The sequence below is a fragment of the Mustela nigripes genome, chromosome 8 (genome assembly GCF_022355385.1).
Source record: "Mustela nigripes isolate SB6536 chromosome 8, MUSNIG.SB6536, whole genome shotgun sequence".
Classification (NCBI taxonomy): Eukaryota; Metazoa; Chordata; class Mammalia; order Carnivora; family Mustelidae; genus Mustela; species Mustela nigripes.
In genome coordinates this window covers 84,011,899-84,033,085 of record NC_081564.1, presented here as the reverse complement: position 1 = coordinate 84,033,085, position 21,187 = coordinate 84,011,899, and the positions used below count along the sequence as shown (strand labels likewise).

General features: G+C 40.9%; 1 protein-coding gene across 1 annotated transcript in view; it reads left to right on the top strand.

Moving 5' to 3' along the window:
* RTTN (rotatin) overlaps positions 1-16,700 on the top strand; it is a 156,482-nt gene extending 139,782 nt beyond the window's left edge. The window contains exons 44-49 of the mRNA XM_059409812.1: positions 2,501-2,627; positions 5,344-5,546; positions 8,499-8,766; positions 14,104-14,207; positions 15,309-15,378; positions 16,296-16,700. Of these exons, the coding sequence (XP_059265795.1) occupies positions 2,501-2,627; positions 5,344-5,546; positions 8,499-8,766; positions 14,104-14,207; positions 15,309-15,378; positions 16,296-16,381 (858 nt within the window). The 3' untranslated portion in view covers positions 16,382-16,700. The remainder of the gene's footprint in view (positions 1-2,500; positions 2,628-5,343; positions 5,547-8,498; positions 8,767-14,103; positions 14,208-15,308; positions 15,379-16,295) is intronic.
* Positions 16,701-21,187: the final 4,487 nt, after the last annotated feature.

Sequence of the window (21,187 nt, the reverse complement as noted above, 5' to 3'; positions counted from 1 at the left end):
TGGAAAAAACATAACTGGAAAATGAACATCTTGAATATACTCCTTAGGCTCTGTTAATTTGTTCAAGACATTCCTAGCAATTTACTTTTCAAAACAATTTGACAGGAATTAAGTGCTAATACATTTCATTGAAATTCCCAAGGTATTAACTTTTTACTCAAAATGGAGGTATCATTTACTAAATTTGTGATCCTTTATGCTGCATAGTGTGATTGTGACTGAATGCACTTGACATTAATCCATGACACCTTACATTGGGAATACCCTGGAACACTTTCCAGGTAGGATCTGCTTATGCAGATTTGGGTACTACTTATAAATACAGTATTCACATTTCTATCACGTTAGCCATCTATGAAAGTGTCATCTCTCAATAAGCCTAAGCAGCTCTCCATTTCTGAGTTGTTGAATAAGGAATAAATTCGAAGAAGAGTATTTAAATTACTCTTGAGTATAAATATAGTCCTATGGGGCAAAGATTCTTAATTTCTTTTCCTGTTCCAACTTACCTGTGGAGTATAAGATATTCCCAGTGCTAACTGTTAGGCACTCTTGTGGTAATTCAGCAAGTCACCCATGCCTGCCTCGCTCCAGTGTCTGTGCACATGGGACGTTAAAGAGTTTCCATACTGGGAAGATCATGGTGGCTAGGAGATAAATGAACAGTGGGCACGGTTAGTGGGCAAAGTTAGAGGCAGGGGACTGAGTAGGCGGGAGATGATGAGGCCCCTGGGACAGGGACAGGTGGAGAAGGGAAGGAGTGTGGGGAGATACCGGGGAGAAAAGAGAGATGTGGAATGATTTCCAGGCTCTGCCTTGATTACATGCACATAATAGAACAGAGTGTAGACTTGAGAGAGTGTAATGTTTGGGTTTACACATGGTAGTTTAAAGTGTCTTTGGGGCATCCAGGGGGAAAATGGCTGGTACTCAGTAGATGACAAGGCTCTGGGGCTCTGAGTGGTGATATAGCTTGGGGGTATTAGGATTTATCAGTGTAAATTGTGGAAATTTCCCAAGAGATTATATATGAAAATATCTGTGGAAACTATATTTAAGAGAAGGCAGAAAACACCTGGGAAAGGAGTGCTGGGGAGAGTTTGGAGATGTTCCAGGGTAGAGAGGCTGCATGGGAATGAAAAAGAAACAGACTTGTTTCTTTTGCCCCAGTGCTGAGGGTGGTCTTGTTAGCACTATCAGGGCAGAAGATAAATGGAAGTAAGCTGAAGATTCAATAAGAGGTGGAAAGTGACAGCAAGAAGAGTAGCCTTTCTGAAAGCTTGGTCATGAAAGGCAGCTTTAATAACTTAGGACATAGCACTACAAGTAGTTAGTCAGTATGTTTGCTTCTCCTAATATGTAAACTGTTTGACTATAAGCAGAAAAGAGCAACCTGGGGACTCGTCATTAAAGAGGCAGGAAGAAAAGAACTCACTGTTGGATAAAGATCCCGGAGGAAGTGGGGAGGCTGTGTGTCAGAACACAGATGGTCTTTCTGACCTCCAGCAAAAGAGGAACACCTAGTCCTCACTTCCGGGCAAGAAGGGCGAGTGGATGGAAACACAGATAAACTAGGTGAACCGAATGACAGAGTAGAGACAGAGCTTACACCTAATTGTTTCTGTTTTCTCTGTAAAACCATAGGCCTCTGTTCCAAGCTCATGGGCGTGGGGGTGGGTGCAGTGAATAACTTTGGGGATAACATTGGGAATGACTTCAAAGCTTATGGAGAGGGTTGAATACTGGGAATAACTTCCCGCTCTCTTCTGCCATCGATGCTGCATAAAATTAGATAGGGTGTGTGTATTTATGTAAGTACCGACATGTGAGTGCACGGGTCTGTAAATTGCCTAGTGATTCCTGTTCACATAAGCGATTGCTGCATTTACTGAAAACGGTTAGATTGTATACGTAATATTGTTTTGGGGGTAACTGATCTCTGTAATAAAGACTATGGGTTACTTAAGAATTGATTTAGCATATTATTTTAACTAAATTTTACTGTGTTCAAATTATTTACAAACAGTAATCTACCTCTGATCTATCCAGACTTACTAGACAGATGTACACACATACACATACAGAGGAGAGAGGCGGTGGAGGGGACAACTTAGAACTGATCAGAATGTTTACTTAACCAGAAAATTCAATTTCTTAACTGTATCAGAGTATTTATAAGAGTTTATTCAGTGTGGTGGGATGTCACCATCTTGCATGTTTAGAAGCTGCTTCTTTAACGATTTTTACCCGAGTTGTGTATTGTGGCCACCCCAGTGTTGAAGGGACTTCCTGAGACTGGTTGGGCTCGTGGTCAGGGCCATCCTGGGCAAGGTGCTGAATCCGTCCGCAGGGTTCCAATGCCAGCTGGCACTAATCAGAACAAAGATAAATTCAGTTTTTGTCTCCTTTTGTTGGTAACAGGTTTGTTTTTTAACTTGATTTTAATTTTATGTTTTCATACATTCAGACTAACACTGTCTGCATTTCCTTTTCGCAACAGGAAGCAGCTCTGGAAGCTCATCTCGTTCCTGTCTTACACTCTCTCTGGCCTTGGCTCTTGATGGATGATTCATTGATGCAAATTGCCCTGCAGCTACTTTGTGTCTATACTGCAAATTTTCCAAATGGTAAATAGATCCCAACACTGCCTTTCAGGAGTATACTAAACCACAAATTTTATATAATATTATTAAAGTGGACTGGAAAAACAAATACAGATTTTGAAGTGTTTTTCCTACTTACAGAACGTATCTTGGTTAGAGGGAAGTTTTCTCATAGGTACTGTAAGATACTTCATTATGTGTTTGTTGAGAGCCATTAGATAGCTCAGGGAATAGAGGGGGAAGATACTTGCCTGGTTATATGGCAGTGAGAAATTGAATTTAATAGGAAAATTGAGAGAGTGAAAATTATGATGTAAAACTTTAAAAACCAAATAAAGGTCTTCAACAGATGAATGGATAAAGAAGATATGGTCCATATATACAATGGAATATTACTCAGCCCTCAGAAAGGATGAATACCCAACTTTTTTATCAATATGGGCGGGACTGGAGGAGATGATGCTGAGTGAAATAAGTCAAGCAGAGAGAGTCAGTTATCATATGGTTTCACTGACTTGTGGAGCACAAGGAATAACAAAGGACATTAGGAGAAGGAAAGGAAAACTGAATTGGGGGAAATTGGAGGGGGAGATGAACCACGAGAGACTGTGGACTTGAGAAACAAACTGGGGGTTTTAGAAAGGAGGGGGATGGAGGCCGGGCGAGCCTGGGGCTGGGTGTTAAGGAGGGCACGGATTGCGTGGAGCGCTGGGTGTGGGGCAGAAACATGAATCTTGGAACACTGAAAAAATAAAATAAAATTTTTACAAAAAGGTTAAAACTTCTAAAGATTTTAGAGGAGGAGCTGGCATGATGAAAGGTAGCTCTTGCCTTGTGATAACTGGTGTCCTTGGGACACCTCTTTTCACGCCTTTACCAGGTGTTTTATTGAGAAGCTGCTGAGGGCCATGCGTTGTTAGAGACTGACAGCTAAGAGTGAGCCAAGGCGAGGCTGGGAGTGATTTGAGAAAAGAGGAGGAGGAGGTGAGAGGTGAAGTAGGATTGCTGGCAGTATTCATTTCCCCTTGGAAACTCGGGGTCATACACGTAAGGTCTGGTCAGCAAGGGCGCGAGCTTTCTTCTAGCCACCATTCAGCAGCTCAGCAGCTGGGTTCTCCAAACGTGGAAAGATATGCAGAGAAAGGACTGGAACTCAAAACAATTTGGAGTCCATCTCATCACTACCATGTGCTTGATGGTCAGCTCTGGGCTGTCTGTTCCTGGAGCCCACTCAGCTTGTCTCTCCCCAGCAGGAACCGATAACACAGATTTTCAAGTTTTTAATGCCTGAACTTTCACTGTGGTGTGTGGAGTGCGCCATGGCACAGAATTTCCTTGGTTTTGTTCTGTCACTGACTTTCTCGTTCTTCTGCTTGGACCGTCTCCTGCGGCTGTGTCCTCCAGCTCCCTGCCCCGGACAGCACGGCCGGTGCAGTAGACCCTCTGCCCGGTGCTGCGTCTGCGCCTTGTCCTTCTTCACCCGCCTTCATGCCTTAGTTGAGGGTTTAGGGAAAGAAGCAGGAAAGAAGAATCAGTTGCTAAATATTGAGCAAAAGAAACATTTTTTGAGTCTTTTGAAACTATAATCTATGCTGGTTATATACTTAAAATTGATGTAAATATGAGATTGTGGTTAGGTTCCTAAATCAAGGAAGAAACCTTTTATTTTCCTATCTCGTTTGTTTTCAGGCATCATTTAGTGGATTAATAGAAACCTTGCTGTTTGGTTACTGCTGTGTAGTGTGAGTAGAGGAAAGATCACGATATTATTTGTGTTTACTTGCCTTTTATCAATTTATCTTGCAGAATGTATTTGATTCTGATCTGGTTGTACATAGGCTGGTCTCCTTGCATGGACTTTCATAAGTTAATTTTCTTTAGAGTTACAGTACAGCAAGATGAATTTCTAATTCTTTTATGATTATTTTACTCCCATGATAAATCTGTTTGGTTGTTTAATTTATTGAGAAAACACTGGACCTGGAAAACCAGTTGACACCACTGCTGGCTCTTGGTGCTTATGAGCTGTGTCCCTCCGAGCAAGTCACTGGCTTCTGTGAAGCTGTGCCCTTAGTTAGCGTACATGGCTGCTGTCATTTGTCTGTGCCCACACCCCAGCACTTTTGTGTCCTCTTTTTTTTTTCTTCTGTGAAATGAAGGCATTAGACCAAGTTACATTCCATTTCTAAAATTCTATTCTTCTACACAAGTCTTACTTTAGATGTCTTTTTAAGGAACTGTTTAAAAACTTCTTGTGCATATCTTATTCTTTAAAAAAAAATAAACTTAGTGTTTTAAAGTGCCCTATCGAGATCAAGAATAGCTTCTGTGAGGATGGCAGATCGTCACTGAATGTAGACTGATGTAGGCATCAGAACTAGCCTTTAGTGCCCATATGCAGGTCATAGGTTAGTGAATAAGTCATTGATAGATTGGACAGATATGCTTTGCTGCTTAGGGTTGTTTTTTTGTTTGTTTGTTTTGTTTTGTTTTTTACTTGACAGAGACACAGAGAGGGAACACAAGCAGAGGGAGTGGGAGAGGGAGAAGCAGGCTTCCTGCTGAGCAGGGAGCCTGATGTGGGGCTCGATCCCAGGACCCTGGGATTGTGACCTGAGCCGAAGGCAGCTGCTTAACAACTGAGCCACCCAGGCACCCCACTACTTAGGGTTTTTTAACTAAATAGTGAAACTAAGAAGACATTGTGATAGGCTGTTTCTTTTTTTTTTTTTTTTTTAAGGTTGCAGTTCTCTTTGTTGGTCAAGTTATGGACTACATCCAGTTCAACCTGCGTATAGAGGAGCCCCTGGTGCATCTCTGATGGGGTGTATCCTGAAGTTGGCTTCCCAGATGCCTCTTGAGAACACTGCAGTTCAGCAGATGGTTTTTATGTTTCTTTCAAATCTGGCTTTATCTCATGACTGTAAAGGAGTAATTCAGAAAGTAAGTACTTAATCTCTCTTTCATATCTTTTTAAAAATTAATTTATTTTAGAGAGAGAGTGCATGTGAGAGTGGGGAAGGGGGCAGAAAGAGAGGGAGAGGATATCAAGCAGACTCCCCATGGAGCACGGAGCCTGACATGGGGCTTGATCTCACGACCCTGAGGCCACGACCTGAGCTAAAATCAAGAGTCGGACTCTTAACTGACTGAGGCACCCAGGCATCCCCTTCATATCTTGAGAAGGATAGTAAAATAATCCTTCTAATCGAGAACATGTATGAAAAATCTGGAACTCAATTTCTAGGATTAAATTATTATGATTTCAAAACATCACATTTTAAAAGATTTTAAAAAGATTAAGAAGGTTCACTTTGTTTAAAGCCAGGTGATAGATGATACATGAAAAGTGACAGTATGATCATTCCATTTCCTTTTCGTTTATCTTCTTAGCTTCTACATTATATTTTATCTCTCTAAAAATGAGGGCTTTAGAAAGACAGCTGTCTTACATTTATTTGAGATCATAAAAGTAATGTATTGGTCTTTATGTAGACCAAATTGAGCAGTAACAATTTCTGTTCAATTTACATTGTCAAAATGGTGTGTGAAGTCATAGCCACTTCTCCCCACTTAAACCTAACTTCTTTATGACACAATAGGTGATATTATCAGTTCTCTGGGACTCCAGTGCCAATACCTGACTTCTTATCACTGATTTTACCCTAGGGTACTTTTCAATGGATTGAATGAGTTAAACAAATTTTAGTACACATGTTCAGTGAGGTTATATTTAGATATGTATGAACAGAATCCGTAATTTGGAAGATCCTTTAAGATGTGACTATGATCACATTATCTGTTATAATGTGATCTGTGGTTTGTTTCTGTTTCTTTTACATGGACGCCAAGATAAATTATGAAAGTTAACAGCATTCATAAGAATTTCGTCTCCTTTTCCTCTATTGTGTCAGCTCCCCATCCTCCACCCACCCCAAAACACCCCACTCCGACGGCAGTCTCCAAATAAATAGCAGTTATGACTAAGGAACAGTCTTTTCAGTGGTCTGTTGGAGCTAACTCGGGCTGGCGCAAGAGTGTCATTGCTGATTTTCAGGAATTTTGTGACCCAGTTGACATCACGTTGCTATCTTGAAATCAGTCACGGTGGGAATGCTCACCCTGTGTGAGTTTACAAGGGATGCAAATCAGGGACCCACTACTCCCGCCAGAAGCAGCTGTTTATTTGCTGGCATAGGGCTGGATATACATGTGAAGTCCTGCTGAGCTGGCTGTGTGTGGTGCCATTAGCACGTATGTGGGAGCACAGACGGGTGGTACGGCTTCCTGCCACCTCCCTGTAAAGCACATGGGTGAAGTAGAAGAGGAGCTCCCAAATGACTGCTAGTCTCGGGTCTGACATGTCACTTTGAGCTGGAGACCTTCTCTCCCTAAGCTTCATTTGTAAACTTCTCAGGTTAAACATGATCTTGATGGTGTCTTCCAATCTCAGGCTGTGTTACTGTGCTCAAGCATATTTTGATGTAGATTTCATTGGACTCTGTTTCAGGTGCGGCTCAATCAAGTTGTTTTTCCTCTGCTCTAATTAGGCAACCCCCGAGCCTTCCCCTGCTGCTTTGTCATAATGAGCCCCGGGCACTATAGTTATACCTCTCCATTACTCATCCATAGACATAGAAAATGTAGCTAGCACTGTTGTACAACTGAGATTCTAAAATGTCTAGTTTCTTTCCACCATGTCTAGTATGGGGAGTTGTCTAAAAGCATCTTTAGCTCTAGCAAAAAGAAGGAATGCTATAACATATTTATAATTGAAGGAACTACCATATATTTCATCACTAGCGTCAACTCCAAATCTCCAATATCATGGCAGAATCTATCTGAACGGGAAAGGCAAGGGATAAATCTAAAAAGCATTAATTTGGACTGAGCGATGAGAAGTAGCTATGAGTGGTGGCAAGTACAGTACGAAGTGGGCCTATAGTTTTGCAGTTTGCTTGTTGCTTGGGTTGTGTTGCTAATATTTCTGTTGCTCGTTTCGTTTTCGTTTTTTATTTTTTATTTTTTTTAATTTTTATTTAAATTCCAGTTAGTTAACATATACAAGGTAATACTAGTTTCAGGTATAAAATATAGTGACAGTACTTTCTCACCATTTCATTTTTAGACTGGGAGTCCTTCTGTTAAATTTACCTTCTAGATTCGAGCCAGCATCTTGATTTAGGTGCAGGAGAACCCAAGAAATAGGCCAGAATAGATTATTAAGCAGGAGAGAAATGAGAGGTACTCTGGACATTTAGGAAAGTTCAGTGATCATATTTCTGTACCCTAATCAAAATATCTAACTGATATTTTTGGTATTCATTTCCAAGTTTACTAAAATGGCATGTAGCCATGAGAAATTATCTGTGAAGGTAAACAGTTAAAGTGAATATAAGATGTACACAGAGATTTTTAAAAAAAATTTTTAAGAATGCTTAGATTCATATCTCTTTAGTACTAGTAGAGTTGTTAACTGGTATCCAAGACTGATTTGGGTTTTGTTTCTTTTTCCTCCCCATAGGATAGCTTTTAATGAGCAGCAAAATTGCCAGAAGGCAGACAGAAAGAGAAAACTCAAGAGGCCTAAAATAATCCCCAAACCGAATTATCCATCCTAAATAATTAAGAGTTGACTGTATGTAGCTACTTATCCATCATCAGGAAAGAATTATAAGAATTAAAATTTGAGCACTATTTTGTGCCCTTTAACTTTTTCACTTATACTTGGAAACAATATAGATGGAATATACCTTCGAAGGTAGGTGTTAGAAGGAAGGAGGAATTAAGGTTGTGGAAAAGAAGAGCAGAATTCTAGTTAATTGGTCTCCAAGGGACAAGGAAAATAATGAAAAGACTCAGAAAGAAAATAATATTCTCTCTATTTACCCACAGAGTAACTTCTTACAGAACTTTCTATCTCTAACATTGCCGAAAGGAGGAAATAAGCATCTCAGTAATCTGACCATTCTTTGGTTGAAATTACTCCTGAATATATCATTTGGAGAAGACGGGCAACAAATGATCCTGAGGCTGGACGGCTGTTTAGACTTACTTACAGAGATGAGCAAATATAAGCACAAGAGCAGCCCTTCCATACCACTTCTTATCTTTCATAATATTTGCTTCAGTCCTGCCAATAAGCCCAAGATCCTGGCTAATGGTGAGTATTCGCATGATCCACAGCACGCACGTGTGCACACACACGTGCACACACAGGTATCTGGTTATACATGTGGTCATTCCTTGAGTATTCCATTCAGATTACAACACAGAATTGTTTTATAAATAATTTGTCAGGTATTTATTAGGCACCACTGTGTACAAGGCCCTGTGGGAGGGTAAAGGCCGTTGGAAAGAATCAGGTGTGCTCTCGTCCTCAGAGGTGACCCAGACGTGGCTCCAGCCCTCCAGGGACTTCCAGGAGTCTCCTCCGGCTTAACAAGTCTTGCCACTGGTGGCTACACTGGATCCAGGAGGTAGCAGGGAAGAGGAGCATGGAGTGGGCCTGTCCGGCCGCGCCCTGACTTCTCTCATCTCTCTTGCCCTCGCTCCTCGAGGTCTCTGAGCAGATGCTGCCTCGGTGAAGCCTTTCCAGACCCAGCTGTCGACAGGATAGTCCTCACATCCTTCTTCCTGCCTCCTCCCTCCTCTCTCTCACTCTCTCCTCTGCCTGTTTTATTTTTCTCCACAGCATTATCAACCGTTGAGATACTCTGTGTGTTCAGCCCGTGTTTGTTTATTCCTAGTCTGCCCAGCATTAGAACATTAGCTCTTATGAGGTCAAGAGGCTTTTGTCTCTTTTCTTCACGTTTCTCTGTAGCACGTGGAGTTGTGCCTGGCACAGTCCGCACTCAGGGAGTGTCCAGTGACTGAAAGAGCCCCTGCGCAGGCTGGAGGCTTCAGAACCCACGACCACATGGTGACATTAGGCTTACAGAGACCTCGTTCTCTGAGAGGTAGGACAGGTGGGGGGAGGATTCAGAAAAATTTTGAAGCAGAAGGAGGGAAATTGCGGTTTCTGCAGCCATGTGCTTTCTTTGTGAGGACAGTGTGGCTTTTATAGGGAGGGCGTTGTAGAAGGTTCCGTTGCATTGTTTTGGGGGGAAATCAGAGGTGGAGTCTAGACTCTCACACACCTGGTGTGGAACCGGTGTGATGTGCCGACCCTTGTGTGCTCACTCCAGAGTCACCTGGGACAGCTTCCCTAGGTCTCGTTTTTACATCTGTAAAATAATCCTCTCTTGGTTTGGTAGAAATCAGTTTATAAACACACATAAAGTACCAGTACAATTTATGGTACGTAGTCGATGCTCCAGAGAGATTAATTCTGTTTTCCTTTCATGTTTTTTACTTAATCTTTCTTTGAGGTTTTTTTCCAGGACACATGGAGTTTTCTAAGTGAGTGACAATGATTCTGCCTATTTCCTGCTGTGTATGCAATGGTGATTCTCTTTTTCTGGTAATTATGGAATTGTTGGAAATACAGGGAGAGATTTTAGAAGCTTGGTCAGCTTTTAACTTTGCGAAATGAGCTGTGGATCTGAGCTCTGCTTTTCTGTAGTTCCTCCACTGATGCTGCGATGGCTGCCGTTTGAGGGGTGTGCCTCAGTCCTCATGTGGGTAAAGTGAGGCTAGGGGCAGGCCCTGCCTCATAGGGCTGTGCGATAGATAGGTGAGGTGTCTGTTCCCAGGCCTGCTATCACCTATTACTCATTTTTCTCAGAAGAAGTTTCTCATTACAATTTTATTATTGAGAGAGTCAGAAAAAGGATGGGCTTTAGGGAATTCAAGGAGAAGTCTACATTTTCCCCCTGGATTTATTTTTAGCATTTCTTTGTAATAGTGATGCTCTCTTCCTCCTTAGCTTAAAACAGTTGGACAAACTTTTGGTAAGGAGGAGCTTCCTCAGCCCCAGGGACATGAGATCGGGGGCCTCCAAGGCAGGAATAGGAGGCAGCAACTGTGCGGTTTTTGTATGGACCTTTGAAGGCATGTCACAGACACTGCCTCCTATTTCCCCTTGGGCTTCCAGAGGGAGGGCTTAGCAGAGTCAGCTAACTTAAAAATCTACCAGGTAAGACTGCAAAAACTCTGATCATGAGTGCCCCACCTCTGGTTTTGATGGTTAGAGATGGAGTGAGTTGTGGGGCTTGACCTTACTTTAGAAGTAGAGCTAGAATACTCCTTATTTCCGGTAATTTCAGGCAAGGGCTCCTCTGGAAACAACAAAATTATGCTAGATAAAATATGTCAGAATTCACTGTAAAAAAAAAAAGAAAATCAAAGAACTGAAAAGATAGTGAGAAACTCCCAGGCCAATTTTGATTGAAAGTTTATGCCTTAGAGAGACACAAAATATATGTATGAAGTGTGTATTTTTTGTTTCAAGGACATTTGCCAACATTGTATGCTTGGCTTCGGTTCAGGCATGCCAAGGAATCTGGGAACAAGTCAAGAATGTCTAAGATGGAGAGTTCATGGGCCATTTTGTTTGTATTAAGGTAGAACTCCAAAGAACTAAGCTCTTAGGAGAAGGATGAATCAAAATTAAATCGGTCCCCCAACCCTTATTTACGTTATTATAAAGACCAGAAAAACAAGTGTGAGCATGGGTACCCCAGAGGTGTAGAGCCTGAGTGGCCTGTGACCTTGGTTTGAGCCGAACCTGGAGTGACGGTGGCTCTGGGTGCGCCACACAGGCTCTCTGCCGCTCTGACGGAGGGAGGGCAAGTGCGGACTGGGCCTCAGAGAACCGCCACCTGTTTTCAAAAAGTATTAACCAGGGTGTGGTGACCTGTGACCAAGCAGAGCAGGAACTGCGGCGACAGGAGTGAGAGCCAGCAGGGGAGACACCCAACTCGTCTGCCCAGGCTTCGGACACTGGAATTAAAGTCACAGATTTAAAGATAAATTGATTTATGCCATGTTTAGATAAGTAAATGGCCAGCCTGGAAATGTTTGCAGGAGGTAGGAAAATGGAAAATGGAAAGATTTGAAATAATAACTAAACAAATTCTATGAATATATCTGTACCGGCCATGGGAGCACAGCGTAGGGGCCGTTTACTGAGCTTTTGTGTCTGTAAGCCCATATGTGGCTGCGGTCTCATCGTGATGTGACGCACGAAATCGCAGCCCGGTTGGCTTTTCTCCCAATCAGTGTATTGTCATTAAATCTAATTTGTAATATACTGTGAAAACTATTTCTCACCTTTATGCAATATATAGTCATAAAACAGACCTCTTTCAGCTTTACCATTAATTCAACTCTGGTTTGTTGCATTTGTGGTTTTCATGGTGTAAATACTTTTAATGTAGCTGATTTCAAGCTAGGAATACGACATGCCTAAATAAGTAATTAACTCAATTACATATTAAAGAAAGGTAATAGGTATTTAAAACTCATCATTTACTACTTAACTAGCTACATTTTACTGTTATCTAGTCTCTTGAAGTCATTTATAGGTATATATCGGTGTTCCCTTCATACCTATTAAACTTTTTTTAATTAAAATTTTTTTAAAATTTAAATCCAATAATTAACATATAATATATTATTTATTTCAGGGATACAGGCCTGTGATTCATCGTCTTATATAATACCCAGTGCTCATTACAACACACACCCTCCCCAAAGTCCGCCACCCATTTATCCCACCCCCCACCCAGCGACTCTCAGTTTATTTCCTATGATTAGGAGTCTCTTCTGGTTTGTCTCCCTCTCTAGTTTCATCTTACTTCATTTTTTCCTCTCTTCCCCTATGATCCTCTGCCTTGTTTCTTAGATTCCACATACCAGTGAGATCATAGGATAATTGTCTTTGTCTGATTGACTTATTTTCTTAGTGTAATATCCTGTAGTTCCATCCAGGTTGTTGCAAATAGGAAGATTTCATTTTTTTTTTTTTGATGGCTGCATGATATTCCATTGTAGATATACCCCACATCTTCTTTATCCATTCATTGGTTAATGGACAACCCATTAGTTAAAAATGTTTAATGTGCCTTTTTTGTATGCATGCTGTATTTCAAAGTGAAATATATTTTTTAAATTGACCTAGTTACATCATCATTGGGGAGACCATATTAATTGATCTATATATGTACTTTATTAAAAATGCCTAAGAGATAGTATCAACTTACTTAGATTATAGCTTATATGTTCTGAGTGTTTAGTACACTATGTGAAAATATCACTTGGTGATACTCAGAGAATCACCTGGGAACCACCCTTTCATTGCATGATGTGCCCTAAGAGTGCCAGCTGCCACCTACAACCTCACGTAACAAATTTCATCAGATAACTATTTATATAGGCTAGTTAGGGAAAGTTAGAGTACGGGAAAAGCAAGGGAAACTAGGGAAGGCGGAGGTGTGGTAAGGAGTAGGGGTAGTTGGCTGGAAAGTTCAGCACCTGTATGTACCTTCCACACTATCCCTCAGCTATACAGAAGTTACTTTATGGAGCAGCTTTTTTTTTCTCTGTAGAACATTTAAAATTTTTAAAAAACTAAACAGAATTACCAAAGCAGCATTTTTGTTGCTTTAGTTATGGAATCTTTCATCCAGATAGCATTTATAAAGGCCCTAAAATAAACTGGCACTAGGGTTGAAGTATTCATCAGTGAGCAGACGCACGTTTTGCCCTCAACCAGGTTACGGTGTAATGAGACGCATGTAGTAGAGTGAGGAGTGGTTCTACATGCTGAGAGCTCCCATAGCAACCCTTGAAAATGCTACATGTTTTTAAGCATACATTTGAAAGGAAAAATAATTTTATACAATTTAATGATATATATAAAAATAAGTAATAAGATAGGTTCATATATTGGTCTGAAACACCCTGACAGTTTCCTTGGAACTGAACTTTGTATCTTCACGTAAACGATTAGGCTGCTACAGGTAGTTTGTAAGTCTTGATTTCATACTCTGGCTAGCTTTGCAAAAAGGGGACATATCTCGTGTGTTGATGTGCCTTTAAATTACTTTTTCCTCTGACATATACATACACGAAAACATTTCTCTGAAATGCTTAGTCCTTTTTTAAAAAGCTTAACTAATTTTGCATTTCTTGATTATTGTTTTATATGGTAACCCATGCTGTTGATGTTCTTATAATAGTCTTTATAATTTATCATCAGGGCAAATCTGTTCTCCTGCACATCAAAATGTGAGCTGTAATTGAACAGCTCATTTATACGACTCTTTGTATAGTTACTTACTTCTCCACTATTGCTGTTTAAATGAATGTGCTGTTGTTGAATTAGGGCCAAAAACTTAGGCTGCCACGGCTTCCCTGACTGTTCTCTGCCTGTCATGAAAATAATTTGTTTGGAGGTTGTCCTTCCCCACAGAGTCAGTGTCCTTCCCTCAGAGTCTAGTGATACCAGCTTTGTGTGTGTTCTGATGGGGAAAGAGAGGATCTGACTAGTCCAAGATCAGAATACATTGTAATGTCTGGGACTGAACTTTTTTTTTTCTAATGTGTTTATTATTAGAAAAAGTCATTAGTGTGCTAGCTGCCTGTCTGGAAAGCGAGAATCAAAATGCTCAGAGGATTGGAGCAGCTGCGCTTTGGGCTCTGATTCACAATTATCAAAAGGTCAGTTTTTAAAGTCCTTGTTCTAGCCGGGGGCAAACACCGAGGCTCTGAGGGTACATCCAGGGATACTGGCAGGGCATCAGCAAGGGAGAAAAAGTGAACTCAAAGACCTTGTTGTCTTGTGCATTTATACAATTAGTGAGCCATCAGTTGAAATCTTTTTCATTTAATTAACAGGAGGTCTCATTTCAAAAAGGTGTCTCTTTGGGGTGAATTTTCCCTGTCAATATAAATCGATTTGGCATACTGATTTAATATTAGTATAGATTGTTTCTGCTAAAAGATGTATTAAGGAAAAATGTATCCTGAAATAAAACCAGATAATGGAGTTTTACCCAGCTGAGTGATTCCTCTTGTTCTAGCCTGTGCTGTTACTGAGTTTTGAGAAAACTTGGTTCTTGTGAGGCTGCAGCCCAGGACCAGCCCCAGGGGAGCGATGCGCAGGTGGGGACCTGTCCTTGCTCTCCCTGGCCTTTGGGCTTCTCTTTGACTGCAGACATCTCATTCCTGAGAGAAATGCCCTCCTCGTATGTCTAGCAATCAAGTAGTGGCCAAGTGACAGACCATGCTGGGATCGACACCGTCCCCAAATGCTGCTCCTGGCTGTCTGTCCCGTGTCTGTGCTGCTTGCTCCCCCTGCTGGCTGGCGACAGTGTCCGGGAGGCCAGAGGCAGTGTCTTTGCTTTTACTGCGTGTCCCCAGGGATTAGCATAGCACAGGAGTTGACGCTCTGCAGTTACTCTGCAGTTACAGCTGGTACTGTTTGATACGGTTCATCTGAAATCTGGGCTTTGAGGGCATATGGAATATTGAAACCAAGACTGAGTCTTCCTTTAAGACTTGAGGTTAGGGGAGAAGGGCCGGGAGAGAAGCACATGGAGCTCCAGAGAAAGGAGTGAGGGAGGGAGGGAAGGACGTGGGTGACAGCACAGTGAGGGGGGTGACAGCACAGTGAGACGTGCTCAGTCGTTCTTCCCGAGCTCCGCCGTCATTTCGTAGTACTCTGCTGAGGGCTGTGCTGGCAGCATTAGCACGCTGGTACCCGGATCCGCAGCTTATGGGAATAAATCTAATTAATGCATTGCTCTGTGTTACCTGCAGGCAAAAACAACTTTGAAAAATCCATCAATAAAGAGAAGAGTGGATGAAGCATATTCCTTAGCAAAGAAAAGTAAGTTCTGTTACGAAAGAGATTACGGTTAAACTTGGAAGCTATTAAGCGGATTCCCTGATTAATGAATCATTGGATACTTCACAGCAAGATGACAGTTTTCTACACTGATGTTTGAGGAGCTTTTTTATTGAAGCACTATAAAATGTGCTGATATCTGGTCCCTACTTTTCATTTATGTCACCTTTTTAAATAATAAATTGTTTTGCTAGATGAAGGTTTGAGATAAAATTTCTTAAAATATGTCTTTGATCTTTCTGCAATTCGTTTTCTTTTTCATGCACTAAACTTCCTTTGCCAGTGGCTACCTCTGTGCTGTAATGTGTTCTGAGGTGATAAGAACTGGGCCCAATTAGAATTGACCTTGAACAGAAAACTTGGATCTAACATCAGGTAGTTGACTTACAGTCTTCCGAGAATAGATCGAGTTGCCCCTCTATCCTCTCAGCCCGGTGATGTGATTATGATAGGAGGCAGGGTTTTTCTTTGTACGGTTCCTGATTCATTTTAAGTGACACCAGTTTTCAGTGAGCATTATTCTTTGAACACTTTTTATGCCAAAGCACTGTACTGTGTCTTTCTTGTACTGTATTAAGTCTGTTATTAATTTGTGCTTTTATAGCCTGATTTTTTATAAGTGGTTTGTGGATTTTTCAGTTTGTTTCTCACTGTGACCGTGAGTTTCTAGAGGTAGTAATGTTAGAATTTGTGCATTTGAGGGGTGATAAGTACATAAAGCAAGGCATTCTTGCGGGGCTATAGGTAATGCCAGCCATTATGGAGGTATATTGGTGTTTGTTTATACTTTTTGGCTATAAAAAGCTAAAAATAAAAAATAAATAGAAATTGTCTGTTCTTAAGTGCAGTACTAAATTTAATAAACTTATTTTTCCATCCTCTTTATTTTTCTGTCTCAGCTTTCTCAAACTCAGAAGAAACCCCTCTGAATGCCTATTACTTGAAATGTCTTGAAAACCTCGTTCAGCTTCTTAACTCTTCCTGAGTGATGTGAGAGTCTTCTGCCTGAGACTGATGGCCACCAGACAGGTGAGCCAACTTAGAAGCAAGCTCTGTGTAGCCACTGTTACCTGGAGACATGCTAAATCCCTGCAGGGTGCTGTGCCCTTCCCGCCCGACGAGAAACAGACGGGGACATCTCAGCTCTGTCGCTTCGTACCAGCTCTCTGAGTAAGAGCAGCTGATAAGAAGATGACGGACAAAGGACATGGAAAGTTTTGGAAACATAAACATTTTTACCTTTTTCTATGCAATTTGCTTTGTAAAATCTTATTTAACAGTTATTTAATAAAATATTTTTAGAAACAAAATTGACTAGTAATTCCTGCTTGCAGACTTTTATCGGGCTCATGAATATAAATTTTAGTAACTGGAAGAAGACAGGATGTTCTGATTTCCTTTATTTCCTTAAATTTTTACATGGAATTTGGCTCTTGTCAGTACAAATCCTTGTTTCTCAAACCTTTGTATTGCCCAGAGCATACACACTGGTAAAGAGATATTTGTATATAAATGTCTATAGTTTTGTCAGTAGCTTCTTTATGCAGTTTTTAATGATACTAACTGATTTCCATATGATTTGTGAACCTGCTATGTTTTATTATTTTCACCTTTAGACTTCTGAAATGCTGTGTAATAAGGAAGAAATGAATTTACGATCAGGTAGGCCTAGGTTCAAATTCTAGCTCAGCCCAAAACATCACAAAGAATAAGACTTAAAAAAATCTAGCAGGAATGAGTTCTGTCAAATATTCATCTTAGTGAACGTTAGTTTTGAACTGAGAAATTACACCAATGTCATTTAAGTACTGATCAATTACAGCAGTTTTCTCAACCCTTTTGAGAGAAAGAAAATTGTGTCTAAGAAAAGAAAAACACATCGCTATACACATTATTTACACATGTACAGCTGTATACACTCATTATTTAGGGGAGCATTTTCTAACTGAATTATGGTTAACAAAAAAATAACATCTTTAAAACACTTTAGCAAATTGCTATCATCACGAAAACAAGGCCAGTGATTTTATTTAAGATAGAAGCATGACAGCAGAATAGATGTTAAATATTGAAATAGAAGCAGATAAATTTGTGGTGTCTGAAAATTATTGATTAGAGATCTTAACAGTAGATCTAGGAAGTTCAGAATTTCCTAGACAGCCGAAGCTAATTCAAAGAAATGGACATGCCGATACTCTGAAAAATTCACCAATTCTGAGAGCAGGAATCAGGAATTATTTCTACCTTTTCTCCTGGTTTCTTATATTCTGTGCCATTTTCTTGGTATTACCTTATAAGTTCTCACAGATGAATAATAGCATGGATTTCTTTGTAACTTTCATGTAAAGAGCTCTTCCTATGTCACGGGCACTATTCTCAGAATGTTCAGTATTTAGCCTGTCTGTCTATGCTTGTTGCCGCCTTTTCTTTTCTGATTGGAATTTCTGTCTTTGTATTTGGATCTTATAGATAACTACCCGTTTTTCTACAAAAATCAGATCTCTCCAGGGAAGTGACCCTTTCCTTTGTGGTTCATTGATTGATTAATTGGTCTATCAGAGTATCCTTTGCCTCGTATCTTTGAAATCAGGAAGAGTTGTAATTGCCTCTTTTCCCTAGCAGTTCAGGGTCCTGAACACAGTACCCTGTGTGGGGGGATTTGTAGCACAGTAGCTCGAACCACTCAGGGATGTCACCTGCTGATGCTCAGAGGAGCAGAGCTAATGGCTTCAGGAAAAGTCGCACTGTCACCTGTTGGTGTCCAGAGACTCAAGCCTAAGAGGCAGGTAGTGTTCCTGGTCCTGGATGGCAGTCCTTTCCATCTGTATCTCTTCAAATTGTTTTCAGCCAGCCAGGGGGGAAACTTAGTAAGCAGAAAATTCCCAAGGTTACCGACCTACTATTTGAACAGCTACTGTGGCGCTAACTTGACCCACCAGCATCAGAATCCCCTAGTATGTTTGTTGCAATGCACATTCCTGGATCCACTGAGACGGAGTCGTAGGCCCATGTCCAGAAGACTTGTTAGAGAGCTCCCCAGGTGACTTTTACTCTCACCACAGTTGGAGAACCAATAATTAATCCCCCTGACTTTACAGAAAACTGCTTAAACATGAAAATGATTCAACATTACTCAACTACTTACTGATGAAATCTGACTTGAACCTGGGTGTCTTGCATGCTAGTCAAGTGCTTTTTCTATCACACATCCCCAGTGTGAGCAGAGATTCAGAAAACTGGTGTAGCGACGAGTTCATGCCTCATGGTCTCCCAGTTTCCCCTGGCCCTTCTGGTTGCTTGGGTTAGTTTTGCCTGTGTTCTATGCATGCACACAAAGCCTGTACCTTTGTAACCGGGGTGTGCAGGCACTGATACAGAAGCTTCTGAATTTAAGACCAGTTGAGCAGTTTGCAGGAGGAGGCAGCCTTTGGTTTCAAAAATGGAGGAAACAAGTAGAATACTTAGGAGACTTAGCTGGAGACTTTTCATTCTCTTCCTAAAACCATTTTCAAAACTGAATCACTGGATGTATTTTTCTTTGGTTTTCTGTGAAGGATGAAGTGGAAAATAGAATTTGCCTGTTTAACTGCAGGCCATCAATTTTCCTTTGTAGTATTAAATATACTCATCATCTGTAGTAGTCTTACATCATTAGTCTTTGTGGCTGTACCCTGTCTACCCCCATTTCCTGAGATCTGCTTTTTGATTCATGATGTTCCACAAATGGGGCAGACTGATGGATAGGAATAATGGATTAGCATCCCTGCTGTTGCCATGGCCAGGTATGCAAAGGGTTCTCTTAGGGAAGGAGAGAGCTTGATGGGGTGGTTAAGGGTATTGGGCTCTGGAGCCATATGGGCCTGGTGTCAACCCTGGCTTCATCCCCGCACAACCCTGGGGCAGCCTTGAGGTCATTTCTTCTGCTGTACTGGGGAAAAGGTTGCCTGCCTCGTAAAGCTGGGGAGAAGTTGCAGTGCCCAGCATAGTACCTAGAACATAGTTGATTATCCCTTGGATGTTATCAGTGATTACTTATTCTTATATATTTCTCAAAAATTGATCTCTCCCTCATGAAAACATTAAATCTTTTGTCTCTTTGCAACCCTCCTGTTTCTTTGGGGAGGGGAATAGGCTGGGAAGTGAGTTATGTTGTCAAAACTGAAGTTTCCACATTCCAAAAGGATTGTTGGTTTCTAGTGGGGATGTGTTCCCAGTCTTAGGTCACTGAGCTCATGGACACTCACCAAGTCATCATGGAAAGCCTAAGTCTTAAAAAGCACTGTGTGGAGGTAAGGATACCTGGGTGGACGTGGTACGTTTTATTCTGCTTGTCAGGTTTTCTGGATTGACTGTGAGGTGGTGAAATATTGCTCTTCCCCAATTTGACTTGAAAAATACAAGAAATATAAACAGCATCCAAAAGAAAACAGTAGCTTACAGAATCCATCATTTAGGGGATAGCCATTTTCTTCTGTCTGCCAGTTGTTGACTTGTGATCCAGACAGTCAAGGGGATTGGATGATTAAATGCTATTGTTTCTGTGAATGGGCAACTTAAGAGTTTATTCTTCCTAAGTTTAAAGTTTTCTTCATGGGAAATTCCTTATAAAATTCAAATAGTAAGTCAGCTGGGACTGAGCGAGAGTATGCTGGGCCTCAAGGCTCAGGATGTACGAAAGACTCTGCCAAAACCCCAGGATTCTGAGATTTGGCAGCAAGACATGATGAGCTCAGTGTGATCCTGTTTTAAATTTTCCCAACAATGTTCATCTTTGAGTTTCTTTTGCCTCTTCTGCATTTGAGAAATCTGATTCAGAAAAAAAATTTTTTTTTCTTTTAAAATAATGTTTCACAAAAGATCCATAAGGTAACATGCAATAAGTTTCTTTTTAACTAATTTGGCATGAAAGCCAAGAGAAAAATTTGTGTTTTAATGTAGACTCCAAGGAACAAAATCTTTCATGCATTTCTCCTCCTATAATGTCTTTCCCTGTGGTTTTACCTCTACCCGTGGCTGTGCGTTTGGAGCGTCTGTGTCCCATTTGGTTCATCTGGGCAGCAGTTCTCCGCATTCTGGTAGCAAGCAGATTGCTTGCAGTTCTGGACAAATTCTGAAAACATGATTTCCTCAGATACTCTGTTAGAACATTCTTCCCTTGCCTTGCCATGCAAAGAGATTATAAAAAGACAGATTATAAAATGGAGAACTACTTATAATCATTTTCTGATGAAACTCATAAAGATTGGATTGCAAAGAATCAGTTTATGGATATGATACCTGATTATACTTTTTATCTGTTAGGGAAAGCCATGATTGCACAGAGTAGAAAATATAAAGTAATAATGGCTTCAGGGGGCACCCGGGTGGCGCAGTCACTTAAGTGTCAGATTCTTGATTTCACCTGAGGTTGTGATCTCAGGGTCACAAAATTGAGCCCCCATGTTGGCTCTGAGCTCAGCACAGAGTCTGCTTGTCTCTCTCTCTCTCTCTCTCTGCCCAAGTGCCCCCATGCACAGGTGCGCACACTCTCTCTTTAAAATTAAAAAATAATAATAATGGCTTTAGCAAAGAGGATTTTCTTTTTCTTTATTCTATTATGTTGGGTTTTCTTCCACATGTAGAAAGTCCCCGGGAGCCATTCCTATGTTGACAGTATCCTCAGGGACTCAAGTTGTCCTGTTCTCCTGTCTTTGATAGCACACTTCCTTCAGCAAGTTACCTCAGGAATTAACATTAGAGAGGAAAAGGGTGGAAGAAGATGTCCACAGCTGTCTGTTGTCTGTCTGTTGTC